The following is an 18,210-nucleotide window of genomic DNA, read 5'->3' on the forward strand; positions in this document are numbered from 1 at the left end:
GTAAAATGATCCATATTCCAGCATTACAATGGCTTCACAACAGAAAGGTGCCACCAGACTTCTTTATCAGTATTGTACGAAACTACATACAAATGTGTTGCTTTAGCATTTGCCCTTAGTGTCCCCACACAACAGCATTTCTCAATGTGACCATTTAGAGATGAAACCCCTACACGGTGTACACAGTGTACAGCTACACAGTGTACTGCAACCCCTGTGACGTGTACAGTGGCAGCTGCTTACAGGGGCAAGGTGAAGTCGTGCAGCGCCTGGCGCACTGATGTGAAGAGGGCGCGGTTGCTGTCGTTTGGAGGCGACGAGCCGTTTGGTCCCCCGAGCCCTGGCGGCCGGTGGGTGCTGTCCACGCAGAGCGCCTGCAGTCGGCTCAGGTAGCAGTCGAAGTTGTCCGGCGTGGGCTTCTCCTCCAGCTGGGGGATGCGGTCGAGCAGCGAGATGAAGTTGTGCTTCAGCGAGTCGTAGTACTCGTTCAAGCTGCCAGCTCGCTGAGACAGCGCCTGGTTGTCCTGCGCCGTCAGAGAGGAGGACACCGTGTCAGTGCAAACGCAGGGCAAGGGTCACGGAGTGCCGTGTGATGCACTGTCTGTTTGCCATGAAGAGGGAAACTTAAAGGGGCCCTGCAACACTTTTTCAAGCAATCATCGAATGGCTTTATTAAAAGAGCTTACTGCCTCACCAATCGACTGCTGCAAAAATTTTTCAAATTCTTGAAGTACAAGCGGAGTTACAGGGATTCGTTGCATGCGTCAAGCTATTTCTCTCCCCTTTCGCACCAGTGAGTGTGCTAAATACTACACAGGGGTGATGACAGGGGGGCAAGAAGCTACGTCCGTTTGTCAGTGTGGGTCATGACCTTGAGCACTTTTTTTTCTTTGATATGAACCCGCGGCACTTTCAGTGTGATCGCGCGTGCGTGGCGGTATCCCGCGACAGCCACAGTAACTATGCACCTCATGGCGCTCAAATCAGCCAATGGCTGTGCACTTTCGGTTTATGGCATCATTTGTCGAGAGATGAGAGAACAATCTCTAGCTGACTGTAAAAATTAATTGTAAATTCCAGGCCGCGTGCTGGGCTATAATGTTTGGCCCGCGCGTTCTCGGGAGACTCGACTACCAATCGGCAGCGTGTTCCGACCACGCTGAAAAGGAAAGGTGACACTCAGTGACAACATGATTGGTAACAAAAATTACATGATGTCATGGGAGATTCTGAGTCATACTAGATGTGATGCGATCATGACACATGGCGATGTAATCACATTACAGTGTTGCTGGGGCAAAGGTGGGCCGATCTTGGAGGCATTTAGCACCATGTGAGGTTCAGAAAGCTTTAGAGAGGTGGAGGGGATCAATATAATCAAGCAAAAAGAACAAGAAAATGAATAGGGTGCCTTTGGCTTTGAGCTCTCTTAGGCGAATGCACGAGGGATCCTGCGAGCTTTTAAAAGCAACTTGTACTCAAAGATCTCTCCCGAAGCAACAGCTCTGCCAATATCTTGCCAGTTAAGCATGCCACCCCCCCCCCGCCCCCCACATCTCAAAAAAGAAAGAAACCAAGCAAGACATATTGCTACAGATCTAGCAGAAGTCTCAAAGAAATGTGAAGATCACTTAAGCTCACAAAATTTTTCTCTGGTAGATTTTAATGGTTTGCCGGAAAGTGATAAGCAGTCCAATTTCTCGCTTTCTAAGTTAGCTGTTCTGCCTCAGTAATGCGCAACCAGAATATGAACCCAACATGGCAGCGGTAAAAAAAGAGTGACAAATATGATAATTAGAGAAATTAAGCTTCCCAAAGTGCGGAGGCTGTCCCTTATGCTCTTTGCTTGCCGTGGTCTTACACTAGCACCTTTGTATTTTTCCCATCTCACTGATATTCTGAAGCCCCTAACTGTGGTTCCTTTTCACTGGCACTGCCAGTACGTTGTTCCCACAGATCATTTGCTTTTCTGCACTATAAATTGTGCTGTGCACCAAAGGCACTGGCCATTTACCTGCTCTAAATTTTGCACACCTGACATCTGCTATGTAATGGGTGTTTCATTTAAGCTGCCACAGTTAGCAGAGGCACAAGCTAGTACTCGTGGGCCAGATATCGTACACACACGCAAACACCCATGAAAGTAGGAAGGGACACAGCCACAATGGCAGATCGATGATACAGCATGGACCACGTAATGCAGGCGTGCGTTAGCTCTAACCTGCAATATGTTGCTTTTAATCACTGTCATTCCCAAGGTAATGAATATTTCTACATTTCAATTATAAATGAAATAGGCAATTTCTGCATTTACTTTTCCTGACTTCACTGTCTGTTGGCTTCCAGTGGTTCCGACTAAAACAACTAAGCTCCTCAATTTCTCTCAATCTTCTTGTGGACACCCAACCCAAGCCTTCTCTCACTTTCCTTCATGTCAAACAGTACTATCAGCACCACATTTGAAAGCGGTTCGTGCTTCCATCTAACTTGATTGCTGTTACAGCAATCACTGTGATTGTTATCAATCAGAGTGCCACTCTCAGTCAAACTGTGAGCTAGTCAACATGCACGGCCTGGATATGTGTTCTCCCCTCACCCTCTCGGTCATGCGTATCTGCTGCTCCATCTGGGTGATGTCTGTGCGCAGGCGGATCATCTCGGACTCCACCTTGGCATTGTACTCCTGCAGCTCCAGGATCTCCTCCTCCAGCGCTCGGATGTCCGCGTCGTTATCCATGCCAGGAACCCCTCCTGGCATTCCAGGTACAACTGGTCCCGGCTCTGCACGCAAGGCAAGTATGTCAATATATACTAGTTGAAATAATGACATTGGTTTACGTGAGAAAAAAAAAATTAATAAATGGCAGTTATCGATGTACACAGTGGAGGACATTCATGGGAACACTTCATTAGTATTGAAGCAAGTACAACTTCAACGTTTCTTCGACTCTAAGGGGGAAATCGACGTTATATGAGAATGCTTGCTCATCATGTGGATAAATGAAAGAACAGCTTTATGAATTAGCTTGTACGTTAGCTAGTAAAGCCTTTCAAATACTAGACATGCCACTAAATATGGATGACCCGGTATCATTATGAGCCCTACTATGGAGATCAATATTGCTGGGATTATTTCTTCACCATAGCCACAGCTTGTTGGCTGGAATGAAGTACATAATAGAGCCCTGTTTGCGTGCATGAGTAATGTGGTTGCATAATTAAATGCCACAGAAGTTCTCGAGGATGTGGAAGTGGTCCCCTAGAACTTTTGTGCAATCTTCCCATCTGTGGCAACATACTGAAAACCCTCTATAATAAATAGTTTTTAATTCTTTTTGGGAGTTGCAGCATTCACATTTAGGGTGCTGCCGAGGGCAACATCTGTGGAAGAACTCCTTAGAAAATATAAACCACTGCTTTATTAGAAAAAATAGCGCACTTGAAGGCATATAATGTGAATATTTTGATACTATTTGTGAATTCCATGCATCATTTCATAACGAACAGAACCAATCACTGGAACATCTGGAGGGGTAGAACACATAGCTATTAATGGGCCAAATCATTGTTCAAGAGCTGTCATATGTGTCAGCCCTGTTTGGTATAACATAAAAACTCCCAGCACCCACGACGAGCCAAGGCCAGAAAAGTTTGCAAGGAAAGGTATGCTTTAAAATGCTTGCAAATATATACACAAAAGGTAAACCAAGTGCAGTACAGTGTCAGCAGTGTGGTTAGACACCACATCACATTACAAGTGAACCGTGGTCAGTGCAAGGCACTTACCTGGCTGAGGCTTGGGGTCGTCAGCAGCCATCTTGGCCTTCTTCATGGCCTGCGTGGCCCGGGGGCAGCCCGACAGGCTGCGGTGGGTCAGGAAGCTTCCGTTGGCATGCCCGCTCCCGTCGCACCCGGGGGTCGGACAGCTGGATGAGAAATGGCAAATTCAATCATGTGGGATATTACTGAAATTGTCACGCCTTGTTTTGAGCCATTCAGCTATTTTGTAAAATATCCTCACATTTTTTCTTGTACTTGTAACCGCAGAACATTTTTTCTTTCAGGATTACCAGTTCTATGTCATGTTCTTTTCAGAGCTCATTATGGTAGTCACAATTCACTTGTTATTGTCAGCAGTTATGCACATAGTACGTGCTGTATGTGAATTACAGCACCTGATGTGATTAGTTTGTGCAATGAATGCTAATGCAATGTTAGAGTCCTAGTCTTTTACACCAAGTGTCACGAGAATGATGTATTGTCAACCAAATAATAATTTATAACAATTTTGCTTCATCAGTCTAAGATAATGGTATCTGCTAAAAGAAAAAAATCATACTCTGGGGTTTTATGCACCTAAAACAGCATTTCACTATAAGCCTGACCATAGTGGGGAACATCGGTATAATTTTGGCAATCTGGGGTTCAAAATGGGCATGGAAAGTCCAAGCATTTTCACAAACCACACGCATTGACATATAGCCATAGGTCGGCAAACTCACTCATGAGTCGACTCACTCAGGCTCAGATCGGGCCATGAGTCTGAGCGAGTTCAGGTGAGTAATATTTGGGTGACTTTGAGTCCGGCTAAGTAATATGTTGGTCAGTCTGAGTCCGAGTGTGTCCGGTTGAGGAAAATTTTGGTGAGTCTGAGTGAGCCTTCAGAGCAAAATATATTTCTTGAGTGAGCTCAAGCTTTTTTGCCGACCTATGCGCATGGCTGCCAAGCCAGGGCTAGTACATTTGACATTATGCTTAGGAAAACAATTCCATAGTTGCTAAGCTATTGTTGAGGGTGGCGACCAAAGATGCTATATTGGCAACGACATCTGAAGGCAGCAAGCTACATTGCTAGTACATTGGTCGACATTAGAATTATTCAATTGCAAACACATGCTTCGCATGGGCGAAATATCTCCCCAGCGTTAATTATGGTGAAAGTATGATACAGATTAATTACTTTGTAGTGCCAAACAATAGTGTGCAATATGCATAGCCTTTCAATGAAATGTTCCTTCATAAAACTGTTCCATGTTCAAGTAGGTTTTAGAAGGCATTAATTATTTAAAAGTTGTCACAGGTATATAGCCCTGCTACGCTTTTCCCTTGTCACTGTTTATGAACTGATAATTCAGGTATCCGAAAGATAGGCACGAGAGGCATTCTGTTGATTCCTTTCGAGGCCACATCTCCCTAGCTTATTATTAAAGCAGTTAATCGTCAGCAAGCTGCTTTCCTTTCCGCAATTCATTTAGACCACCCTCATTCGTCACTACAACATGTAGGAGAGTTCGAAACTAGCACAACATCCGGGCACTTACCTAGCACCTTCTGTCTTAATAGGCCTTCCGTCGACACCAACAACTTCATGCCTCAACTTGCTCCGGTTCGCCAGCGGACATCCAGAAGCGCTGCACGAGGCAAATGGTACGTCACATTATCCAAAGAGGAAAGTCACTTCTTATAGAATTCGTAGACAAATGCGCAGTCTTCATTTCTATAATGTGTCATTTTTATGAGCTATTAACAAGACAGAACTTATTTGACACTTATAAAAGGAACCTCTATTTTCTCAGCACAACTGCGACTTACTGTGCCCCAACTTGCAGACAGGCCAGTAGCTCTATCGACGCAAAATGAAATACCATGATCAAGCAACAACAACTAGTAGATAGTAAAGGTGGAACTGTTGAAGGGATCTGAATGAATGCAGGTGGTCACAATTCACATTATGAAGCTTTTCTGCATCAGTCCTGTAGTGTAACCAACCGTTAATTTAAAACCTTGCTGCACTAGTGAACACAGTTGCGGTTATTTGTGACAGCCACGTGACATCACTTCATTTGCAACATGAATGCATACCCTTAAGACATCAGGAAAGTAGTTTGTTCACGCAGATCAGTTAGAGTGTCCGAAACCTCTAAGTACAACAAGTGAGCTGCCAGACAAAGTTCTCCTGCACAGCTGTTCCAGATAGAAACATGAACACACAGATCGTTTGTATACATATTACTAACATAACGCAACACGCTCGCGCTATGACGAGCGATTCAGAACAAGAAATGGCGTTCAGCAAATAAGTTGAGTCCTTGTTATGAGATACTGCATCATCATACTGTACTCGTGAGGATATAGCTAGTCTGAGGGCAACAACGTGTCGCATGGAAACTCGCAACATAAAAGAGGAAAACACACGTCTCGTTTCATACGAACATAGCATGCCGTAACAAGACATAAGACAAAACGCATTAAGTGATATTTAAACGAACGAGTTGTTGAACGCATAGCTAAAGCGGTAACTTCTACTTCAATCGTCACGATATCAAAATTGAGTTTTACCTTCTCTTCTTGTGTTGAAAGCAACCACCTATTACTTATATTTTCTGTTTCGGTTAACACCTACGTCAAAGTGCGAATTTCTAAGAAACAACCACAAACGCATAAAAAAAAACGGCAAGCGAGGAATCTTGACACTACCCACGAGCAAGAGATCGTAACAGTAGCTATAACGAAACGACAAATACAGCGAAAACATCTTAAAGAATGCAGCAATCGACACGAGCATTTCATTCACGTGCTACACTCAAATAACTGCCGCGAAGCGCACAGGTTAGGTTAGGTTAGGTTAGTTCAAGTAAACTACACTTGCCGGGTTGGTAAGCACGAAACATGCTACGAGGTATACGACATGTTATACGCGAAAGATAGACACGATATATGTTAGTAAGACAACGAGAAGCACAGATGTGAAGGTAGACGCTGGGTCGCAAAGAGACGACGCGACGCAAGCGATCGGTCTCTTCACTTACAGTAGCTCGATCGTAGATTAACAGATGCCGTCACGAAAAGCTCGTAAGACTGCACCACTCACTACCGGATTGGTTAACAAGTTTAACCAGATCAGTTAAAATGGTTTAAACAAGCTGACAGGAGCGAGATCCGACGGCTACGCCCGCTTTCAAAACAAACTCTTGGATCAGCGTCGCTGATGCGTCGCGATATCAACAGTGCTACAGCAGTTGATACGAGCACTAACTTTTCAAGATGGTAAGTTTCGGTTTCGGTCGTGAGCGCGCGCGGTATTCAAACTGTTCGCCTATATCGATGTGTCACTCCAAAGCCATAAAGCGAATGAATGCTCGCGAAAGCAGTCTCGTGGCTACTATTTCACAATTTCTCGAAAGATTTCCGCAATTACTCTATTGTGTGCAACATAATGAATCATTATTCGCGGAACTGTGAACCGACTTGAAAGTTACGGTAAACTGTGACAAATCATGCATCCCAATATACGCTATATATGATTTGTTGTGGTTACATCATTTGTATTTACTGTAATTTTAGGAGTTCTGACATGGCACTGTTGAGCTGTCGTTACTTATGGTTATTATTTGCTTGACATAAAGGTTGAAATATTGCTCCTTGTCATGAAGTCACGCCCATGACGCCGTGACTGCCATTTGGAGAAAACTTCGATACCAAATTAAAATATAAGTATTTCTCAGCTTGTATACTTGTGCATTTTCTGACAGTTCTAAAATATGTCTCGGCACGAGCGAAAGAGCCGGAGCGAGCGCCGAAACGTCACAGCGACGTCACCCACTTCTGCTCCCACGTGACCGCGCACTGCGTTATGACTTCATGTGCTTCAGTATAGGGCATTCTGACACTCGCCAGTGTATCGCTTTTAGTAAGATACCATATCACCTTGTAATGCATACAAGACGTCTTCACTAAGACGTTTCCGTTTACAAATCGTTTACAAATCGTCTTGTCACCAGTGCGGTACGCTTTGACGAGAGTCCGCCTTCTTCACGATGCCACGGCGCATGCGCCCTTCCCCCAGCGGAAATGTCGCGAAACGCCCTTTGATCTCGGAGGCTTTAGTTCTGGCGATACCAGTTGTCCCGGTCCCTACCAAAACCGCAGAGGACAGCACAGGAAAATGTGAAAGACATTCGGGCAAAAGATGTGTTGCGGCGCGCACACTTTTGACAAACAGCGCATGCTAGAGACACATAAAAGCAAAGAGCGACGCCGTACCTTCGGTGAGATTGAAATTTTCCAGTCACATGTCCTGAGCCATCGCAGCCCGGGATGGGACAGCTATAGGGTTCGTTCCGGAAGGATGCAAGAGAGGGCGGGTATAGTGAGGGTGGTTAATTTAGGATAGAGGAATACCGTGGCGGTATGCAAGGGTGGTTAAAGGAGCGCAAGGAAGAGAAAGCAAGAATGGCTGCGGTTAGTCAGTGGGTTAGCGCTTGAAAGTCGTGCGTACACATCGATCGACACACAGTGCAAAAATTTCGTCAAGCGAGAAGCATGTCGGTCGCGTTACTGCGAATGAAAGAGGCGTTATTCATGCAAAGCGACATAAAATGAAACATGGCACATATAAACGGACGTCAGTTGGGGCTCTACACACAGACGTACGTCTCTGCACGTTATAAGCAGGATAGACTAAATATATCTTTCTTTGCAATTATGGGTGTAACAGCGTTTGCGATGTGAAACAAATCTCATCCACTCAGCGTGCATTTCGCTACAGTCCCTATTGCTTCCGAAAAAAAGAAAGTTACATTAAAGTGTGATATGAACAGCCTGACACACTGGTATAAATTAGATTCTAGATGTAGGTCATTAAGCGCACGATTTATTTATAGTTACCGCAGAAACATTAGTTAAACTATATTAGCTCGCCACTTTGCTGGTATTTAGCGTCTCCCAACATCGTATGACAACTATTTATTTACAGAGCTTTAACATAGCATACGTGCACAGAAATATCTAGAGCCCGCACACACGTCCGACAGTATTAATAGTGGCAAACAAAGAGTGGCTGTCGCATTTTGCTGACCGGTGCAGAAATGTTGGCTTCTCTACAACCTTTCTGACTGTTGTTCACTTGAATTATGGTGCAATGTATGAACAGAAAGTAGTGTGATCCGTCGTGCTCTGTGGTTAAATACCTGCGACAGAAACTATCGCTATACATCGTCACCATTTTCTCAGTTTCGCCAATGTTCTCAACACGGAGCTAGTCCATGGAGAAAGAGCACAAAGGCTAGGAGGGATCATGACGTCATAGAGCTAGCTGGACGTTGGTTCGCCAAGAGCCAGCATCGGCAAACAAACGCTTTGTGACACCGCGCCACGTTTCCTTTGGGACCTATTTGCCCGCTTACTTTAGGAAACGGTGCCTACGTGGTTGCTAAACCTTACGAGGCATTGTTTGATGATGATCTTCATTAGAATGTCCCATGAATCGGGGTGGCTATCAGTAGTCACCTGTCCGTCACAGTTTCTTTGAAGGCATGTTTCTCTGATGGCTTCTTAACTTTCGCACAACTATTGGTCTAGTATTATTCCTGTAATCTCAATGTGTACAGGACCAGACGTCATCGGTTATCCCATGTCACGTGAGGAGGAGGCACGCATTTTACATGGTCACGTTTCCTTTAATTATAGCTACACAACTGTCACCTTACGTTCCCTCCTAGTTTTTTTTTTTCTTCTATGACCGAGTCTCTTACTCTTCCCGATTGTTTCCCCGCTCAAGACGTAGAACGGCGTTAGGCACGTATGCGTTGCACAAGTTAAGAAGCAATAATAACAACTGTCAGAGTGCAGAAACGATGTGCTGTACCTTTTGCCTTGGGATCGGTCTGCCTTCCAACAAAAGCTGTCGCCGGTCGGAGGAGAGTGGTAATCGAGCGTGGGTGACTGTACGCACATGCTCAACCTAGGACCCAAGAGCAAGAAACAAACTCTCGTCAGGCAGGACTTATACCGAGAAGGCAGCCGATATACAGCGCGCGTTAGTGAGAAATCTATGCAGCGAGCGTTATTACGTCGACTCAAACGTTATTCACAGTTCTATAACCGCGTCATTTACAAAAGCTTCTTGGATGTCCTAGGTTGAGCCTCTGCGCTCGCCGTTTTTCAGCTTTTTTTTTTCAAGAATATATTTTCCGCCTGTCCGAATACGTATCGCAGTGTGCACGCAATATATAACGCGGTGCTACTGTGGACATTGTCGACTTCCGCCATGCATGCTGACGGATCCGCCATCTTGTCAGCTCTGATTGGTCCAGAGGACTGCTACGAGCTCTCTGATTGGTTCAAAATGCCGCCGTGACTGAATTTGGCAATATGGCCGAATTGAATAGTGTCCAGAGTAGCACATCCGAAGACGGCAGCAGAGGCAATATGACAACGAAATTTTGTGGATTATTGAGCCATTCAGCGCAAAAAAAAAAGGCGCTTCATTCCCTGTCGCTCTGAGCAAGAGAAGACATTCACTATAGATTACTTGCACGTGACGTCATGAACGAAGATTCATAACGTATTGACCGACATAGCGGTTTTCATGACGTAAAGGGCAATCATATTGCTCTTAACGTGGCCAAGTATGATGACGATGTGGCCACATTGTTATGGGCCTATGTGCGTCAATTACAAAATAACTTGGAAGTGGTGCAATGTTAACATTAACTCGACCTCTCAAACCTGCCGCCCTACCATGCAGTGCACCAACATGGAGGTCTCAGTGACGTCATTACAAGCCATCCATATTGCACATTCATTATTGCTCTGCTGGAGGTACCCTTAAGTCACCGACGGTGTTGAACATATACGGTCATTGTAATAACGGGCCTTTATGCGCTAAAACGCAGCCATTGTTGCTGTTGACGTCTACATCAACAGTGTACCGTAAACGGCGATAGGCTCGCGCGAAAGCTGAAACAGTGCGCGGTAGCGAACTCCTTACTGAGTACACGGTTCTACATTCATGCATCACCGAACGACAGCTCTTTCAGCTTTGTATACTACCCACCGGTTCGAAATGTCCTAGTGGGACAAAGCGGCGGCCCTTTATACCGTGTAATACTGGTCAGAGACATAGCTTGGTATTCTTCTCCGAAGTAACGAAATGGGCACAAACGCTGCATATTGCACCGTGAAAACTGTCCACGCTTAATTCAGCTATTTCTCTTCTTTTGTTTTAGAAAAAAAAGTAACATAAATAAAAATTAACTGCTGGTACCCGCCGTTCCTTTCTGCCTCTGCTTCAATGGCGACTTTTTCAGTGGTAGATGCCCTGTATGTAAGAAATTATCTTGGGATCTGTGTGCTTACTTAGCCGCGACGTAAGCTGGCGGCAAAAGAGGGCAGGTGCACCTCAACGAGGGCGCTGCACAGGACTTTCTTCGATGTTAAGAGAAGGGCGTCAGCGGCAGCCACCACCGTCGCAGATGACACGTGGCGACACCACGTTGATGTTTCTACACGATAGTCAAAGGTAAAAGGAAGACGCCGAGCAAAAAGAACTTTAAAGCAACAGACGTTTCAACTCCCGTACAGGGGCCTCGTTGACAAATTTGTGAACAAGGCTCCTGTACGGCGGCCGAAAGGTCTGTTGTTTTAAAGTTCTTTTTGGTCGGCGTCTTCTTTTTGCCTTTCACCATGAGCATTCCCGACCAGATGAGTTTTCGTCAAACTCTTGATTTCCTGTACCGGCTCACGGTGACGTCGCAGTTCTGAGTGCCTAGCCGGGCTTATTTAATTATGCACCTACAGAAGAGAATCTCATTTCATTTTCAAGAAATTAAGGGACTGACGAGCGTCGATAAATTTTTCGCGCGCCAAAACGTTCAGAATACGAATATGTACAACACTTTTGTAATCCGTGGCTTGGAAAAAACTTGGATTTCAAAACCGGTACCTCTCGCATTGATGACTGGAATGTTCTGCGGGAAAGTCATGACCCCTCCCCACACTTTACACATGACCGTGGAACATGACACGTGTACGTTCTGTCTTTTCCAGTCAGGAAGAGTAAAATGAAAGAAAAGATGGACAGGGAAGCATGGTTGTTCAGTAAGAACAATTCGTTCCACCGGTCTACGGATATAATGATATTTGGTTATGCCAAATAGAAGAAGAACTTGTTGCTGGCCTAGTTGGCACATGACCTCGAGAAAAAAGTTTAGACGCCTAAGCACCACCAGAAAAAAGACGAAGCACAAGAAAAGAGCGCTCTCTTTCTGTTCTTCGTCTTTCTTCTGGTGGTGCTTAGGCGTCTAAACTTTTTCCTCAAAGGCTTTTCAAAGTTACTGCGGGGAAGTCATGACTCATTTTCCCCACACTCTACACACGATGACCGTGGAACCTGACACGTGTACACTCTGTTTTGTACAGTCAGGCAGGGTGAAACGAAAGAAAAGACATGCAGGCATGGGTGGTTGTTCAATAGGAACAACGATTCGTTCCGCTGGTCTGTGGTTACTGTATTTGTTTAGGCACCACAAAAGGTTTTCAAATGTTACTACGGCAAAGCCATGACCCATTTGGTCCTCGCCCTAAGCACGGGAACCGTGAAATCTGTCACTGCCGAGTTTTGCCTTGTAGTAAAAAAGGGTGAAACGGAAGAAAAGGAACGGCGGGTACCGGTGCAGAACAATGCCGTAGCCATAAGGGAGGGAGGACACCCCCACCCCCCTGAAATTCTTTCCAGTAGTCTGTGGCTGACGTTATTTGGCTGGAAAATAGTTTTGCTCGCACACGCTCGGTAAAGCTAATTTCTTGTATTACAAGTCGTCCACCATGGTTCAACCGACAGCGGGAACCTAGGTTTATATATTGAAATTCTCGCGGCATACAATATTCGAAAAGGTCGCCAAGGAAGTACACCAATCCATGTTTCGCGCTTCTGTTCTTACACAAGGCTGACAGCTGAATCAGAAAAAAAAATAATGAGCGTAACTGCGCGCACAAACGGGCTACGCGGAACTACTTACCCATCAAACATTCATTTGAACATTGAACAATTTACTTGTAGCGCTAACGACACCCAAAAGAACAAGATTTTCTTCAAACGAGATTATAAGCGGGCTATTTGAAACACATTCATAGCCAACAATGTAGTGCAAAACTGACAGATCTTCTGTAAGATGAGCTTCTCCTGTGACAATCTTTTATTATGTCCCTGCCAGTTTGCCGCTAAATTGTTTAATAGATGTATTTTTCGTAAGCGCTGGTAATACGTAACGTAATGCGCGAATGTGGCTCGTAATGATGTTTTCTATCTGAAGTATTTTCCCTCGCGCACGTGTCCTGGTGCCTATACGTGATCTAGCTCCACTACTGAGGAGGTGCTTCAGTAAGTCTGTCCAGCAGGCCCACATTGCCTGTTTCATTCAATTCCAGTGAGACGTGGCTCACAATGCTGATGATTGCCGGGGTTTATACGATTATGAGGGACGCCGTCGTGGAGGGCTCAGGAAATATCGACCGCCTTGGGTTCTTTAACGTGCGCTTAAATCTAAGTGTACGGCCCTCCAGCATTCGACGGAGCCGTGGTCGGGATCCGATCCCGCCATTTTCGGTTCAGCAGCCGAGCACCATAACTACTAGTCCACCGCGGCTGGTCAGACGTGGCTCATACTTTAGCTACACTTTTGCGAAGTCTGCGCGGATACAAGACTTTGGAGAAATCAAAGCGAACTAAAACATGATATGTGGAAATGTGGTAACTGGCGTGCACTTACCGCAGCGGCTCGGCGTCGGGCTTGTCCTCCCGTCCGGCGGCGGCCTTCTTGGGCTTGTTGTTCCGTGGACATCCGGACAGGCTGCGTTGAGAAGACGCGTGCGCAGCCTTAGCGGATGACACATCGTCATCACAACACGGGCACGCGCGCGAATGGCGCCGCGCGGGACACTCGCCGCGTTCGCGCTGGGTGCGGGACCGGGTCTGCATGGTGTCTGCACGTACGTACGCACTTCGGTTGACTTGCTTGGTGACCGCTAGATTAGCGACTGGGCTTTGGGGCAATGCATGTCCCTGCTTCTGTATTTATAGGAGGGGGCGATTGTGGTGACACCTGTCGGGTGCGGTCGCGTCCTCCTCTCATGTGTCCCCTTTCCCTCCGTTTCATTTCGGAGTGGGGGGGGGGGACTCGGGTAACTGTGCGACTTACGGAAAAACGGTACGGAAATCCTTCCTCGCTCGTTGTGCTTAAGCCTGTCCCAGTTCCAGGGACAGTGCATAACCGGAAAGACAGGTTCCTCGTTAACAATGCGTAGCCTGACAGGCAACAATGAGGCATGAGAACCTCAAAGCAATTTTCGAAAAGCTTTTGTGGTGTTGGGGCAGTGGCGTAGGCAGAAATTTTTTTCGGGGGGAGGGCACCTCTATGATCTGTAGTGGGGGCAGGACAGGCAGATGTGGTCGAGTGTCTTATTGTGCTCTGTATGCCATGTCAAAGAAAAAAGAGAAAAATGTCGGTGAGAGCACGGGCCCGGTGTGACACCCCCCCCCCCCCCCCCCATCCCCCTGGCTACGCCAATGTGTTGGGGTGCCTTCGCTGGAAGTATGAACGGCAAAAGCACAACGAGCAAGAAAGGGGGAGCGGTACCGTAATACTTGCTAAAAAACTCGAAGGTGGAATCCGCCCTTAGCACTATGCCACGGCGCATGCACACTTTGCCTAGCGGAAATGTCGCGAAACTAAGGTCCCTAGATTTTTCAAAAAAATAAAAAATAAAACAGACCTCCCATAGTAGAGTACGCACTACTCTAAATCGTTGCCATTTGTTATAAACACTGACAGATTCCTGGACGTCTCCGTAGTCTGAGGCAAAGCTTATCGCTCACCCATGCATAGCATGCATATAATGCAGTAGAAGTTAAAATCGCTAGCATTTCTTTTAAACACACATGTCGGACGTTGTTGAGCAGTCTATCAGAGGGTGTCATTCTGGACACTGTCACATTCAGCCATTTTGTCACATTTTGGAGTAACGGCATTGTAAGCACATCAGAGAGGCCGCAGAAGGCGTCTGCACCAATCAGAGCTTACAAGAGGGCGCATTCGACAGTGTACGAAATACCACCCCTGGTCGGCAGCGTGTGCTTCTGCAACAAACAATCCTGCAGCGCTTGTTATATTTGCTTCAATAAACCTTTCTCGAATCTCCAGATCGCAATGGACTGAGGAGGACTCTCTCAGTTTCACGTGCCGCAAGCGGGCTCACAGATTTTAAGCCGGGGAGGGGGGTGCAGTACACCAGGGTAATTACAGGAGGGAGGACATTTGGGCATGTTGGTAGTTCATCATAACTCAGAAACCATAGCTCAGTAAACGAACACGAGACAAGGTGAACACAGGAGAAGCGCTTGACCTGTGGTCTCGTGTTCGTTTAGTGCGCTGTGGTTTCTGAGGCACGCGGGGAATTCCCTCTGGATTCGCGCACGACTGCGGTATTGCATCAGTCCGACTTACTTCAGCTCTTGATGGGGCCCTTGCATCGGAGGTCGCTCTTGAAGGCCGCATCCAGGTAAACTGAAGGATGGGAATAGAATAAAAGAAAGAGCGATGTCGTGATACAGCAGACATTCAAGCCTTCTAATTAACGCGAGACAAAATAGCACAGCTTCTTGCCGCGCGCTCAGAACTTGACGTGGCGCGGCTTTGTGCCCTCTGTACTTTCCCGCCTTATTTCAGTATCCCAGTCGAACATGCAAGCGATCCGCAACACCATAGCATTTTGCCCGCGAAATTGCTGTAGCGTTTTGCACGAACACGTTCGCGCTGAATCTTATTTGACACTACGTTCTGCTGGAATATATAGCCCGTGCACATCCACGGGTTCGGCCAGCCTGTGTTCTTGTTCCCTCCTACGTTATAACGGCTCGAACCGGCTATTGCAATTATTAATTATGCAGAGTGAGGCATCGAGGACTCCAATGAGAATGCCTTAAAATAGAGCGCTAATGCATGTGTACTCGCATTCTTTCAGAAACCGCTCACTACCCACTGCTGCGATGTCTGCATTTGCTAAATGAAGCGGTATATAGGACATATTTGTTCAGCGTTCTAGTCGAGTATGACGGCGGCTGCGTCATTATGTCACGTGCTTTTCGCACCGCGAAACGATCGGTACATCCACGAGGGGAGGAGAAGCACTTGCGTTACGGACCATTTAAGATTAAACCTTCCAGGTGTTTTAGCCAGCTTTTCTTCCCAGGTCTCCCGCAACATTGCATACAGTCGTGCAAATAAAAACCAGTTCAACTTTAAACCTCGCTGTAACCAACTCGGTCACGTAAATAGCTTCGTTATACCGGATTTTTTTTTTTTGATAAGTGTACCATCGTTATACTACAATATCAACGAGACAGATTTTAATTTGCTACAGTATAGACGATCTTCATTTTATCTGTGTTCGACATATCGAGGTCTGAAGATAGCAGAATAGCCGCTGAGAGCACTGAATGACGAAAATAAGAGAGAAAAAAAAACAGCATGGAACCCGTTTCTCTGCGTTGGCGTTTTACAAAAAGAAAAAAAAAAGAGCACACGTAAGCCAAAGAAGAAAATAAAAATGCTACGTCTTACTGATGAGCGAATTCTGCGAAGGAAAACCTGTAATGCAAGAGGAAACGGTCGAACCCATGTAAAGGCCGGTCCACGTAAAGGAGTATAAAAGCGTTACGCAAATACACGAGTTCATTTACGTTGCACGACTGTTCTGGTTCGACTGGGAGGGTTCAAAGAAGTTCATATTTATAGTGGTGAAAGTCAGATACACAGAGAGTCAAATGTCGGCGAGAACTTTCGTTAACAGAAGGTAAGTGGTGGCAATTTCGTCGGAAATACTATCAGTGGCACCCCTCTGCTGCTTTCATTTTGTGAGAGCATCAGTTTCGATTTCTAACTATAACTTCCACCGTCAGATTAGTACGAGTCAACGTTCTCTGCTTTAGCAATGTCCGTGTTTGGCAAACGCTAGTAAACGCTTTTCGGGCCACATGCCGCCTGCGCCGTCATCCCTATCATCTCTATTGTAGAGTTAATGTACCGGAAGCGTCTATACGAAAGCCTTCGTCCCATCGTCCGTCATTTTTTTCACAGACGGACCTGTGCATGTGCGGCGCTGTGCAAAGACAAGTACTCGGCCGAAGAGGTTGCAGTAACGGATGATCGATAGCATCAGACATCTACTAAGGCAACTCTGGCATCTCGTCAAGAACTGACGGATATTGTGCTAGAAGAGCCGAGCCCAGGCAGTCGATTCTGGTCCCGTCTCCCTGAAAGTGGTACTGACACGAAAATTTTCAGTTGTCGTTTTCTTGCGTCAAATGAAAGGCCAAGCTCTCAAGAGCCCAGGAAATGTACTGGTAAGCGCGAGTGCATGCACCCTGAAAAAGTAATTACAGTACGTTTTAAAGAGCTAGTTTCGGTTCCTGCCATACTCTGACGTCACGACACGGCGTGAGCTTCTCGTCACGTGCTAGCGCAAGATATCCTGACGTTTCCACGGCCGCTCCATTCCGTGGCTCCGTTGGTGGTGGACAAGTGGTTATATTGAGCGTTTTGGTACCTGACGTCATCACAACAATAGCCATACTAGAGCGTGAAGTCGCCAGAATTGGCACTGTAGCCTGACTTCACGATAGTGTCGATGTCAGTAGGTGTGCCATGCGAAAATCGACTTTATATCTTATCAGTATTTACTGAGCTTCACACTTGCTCAGAGCCGTCTCTGTATACAGGAGGTTTGCATGGCAGAGTAAACTCACTTTCGAAAAAATGGTATCAGCACTCCTTTAAGATGCAATTTCTTCGTGCTGCTTGGTAGCCTTAAAGGTGTTATGACGCACAATATTCCATAAGAATCTGTATTATATGGGTTATTCCTTGTGCATTCACAAACAAGCTGGTGAAATTTTAGCGCATTTGGTCTAGCACTTAATTTATAATTGAATATTTCTTATAAACACGCGAGCGGCCCGAGAGTCGGGCAACACTGGCGCACTCGCGAGCCGTGACGCAACATGCTGCTTGCTTTGCGAGCGTCTGCATTCCGGCGAACGATTTTGTTCCGTGCTCAGCTATGCGTGCAATCGAGCTATTTAAAGGTGTACTGACACAAAATTTCGCGGCCGAGATAGCCTGCTGGATCGATTTCCGTGTACGTGCGTGTACCATCTGCGAAATATCGACAGCGAATAAAGCTTGGAAGGTATTTTATATGAATATTGAAGTTCGCGTGCGCGATCCAGCATTATAGGGCGCACCTATTGCATTGACACCCTCGGAGGTGACCCGAGGTGACCCCCCTACTTCCCCTACGTAACCGTTGTAGCCGGTACAAGTTGTGATGACGTCGTAGCCGCCATTTTTGTTTTGACGCGCTCGCCGCTGC

General features: G+C 46.1%; 1 protein-coding gene across 11 annotated transcripts in view; it reads right to left on the reverse strand.

Moving 5' to 3' along the window:
• Window positions 1-18,210, reverse strand: part of LOC119372049 (trithorax group protein osa) — a 303,909-nt gene that overhangs the window by 6,866 nt on the left and 278,833 nt on the right. For 7 of the 11 annotated variants that reach the window (XM_049419720.1, XM_049419721.1, XM_049419728.1 and 4 more), the window contains 8 exons: window positions 15,285-15,344; window positions 13,551-13,631; window positions 9,647-9,742; window positions 8,044-8,106; window positions 5,322-5,411; window positions 3,787-3,926; window positions 2,597-2,781; window positions 244-524 (listed from right to left, as the gene is read on the reverse strand). In XM_049419720.1, coding sequence (XP_049275677.1) covers window positions 244-524; window positions 2,597-2,781; window positions 3,787-3,926; window positions 5,322-5,411; window positions 8,044-8,106; window positions 9,647-9,742; window positions 13,551-13,631; window positions 15,285-15,344 — 996 coding nt within the window. The remainder of the gene's footprint in view (window positions 1-243; window positions 525-2,596; window positions 2,782-3,786; window positions 3,927-5,321; window positions 5,412-8,043; window positions 8,107-9,646; window positions 9,743-13,550; window positions 13,632-15,284; window positions 15,345-18,210) is intronic. The other 4 variants (XM_049419729.1, XM_049419724.1, XM_049419723.1 and 1 more) reach the window with 3 other exon arrangements.

The sequence above is a fragment of the Rhipicephalus sanguineus genome, chromosome 10 (assembly GCF_013339695.2).
Source record: "Rhipicephalus sanguineus isolate Rsan-2018 chromosome 10, BIME_Rsan_1.4, whole genome shotgun sequence".
In the NCBI taxonomy this organism is placed as follows: Eukaryota; Metazoa; Arthropoda; class Arachnida; order Ixodida; family Ixodidae; genus Rhipicephalus; species Rhipicephalus sanguineus.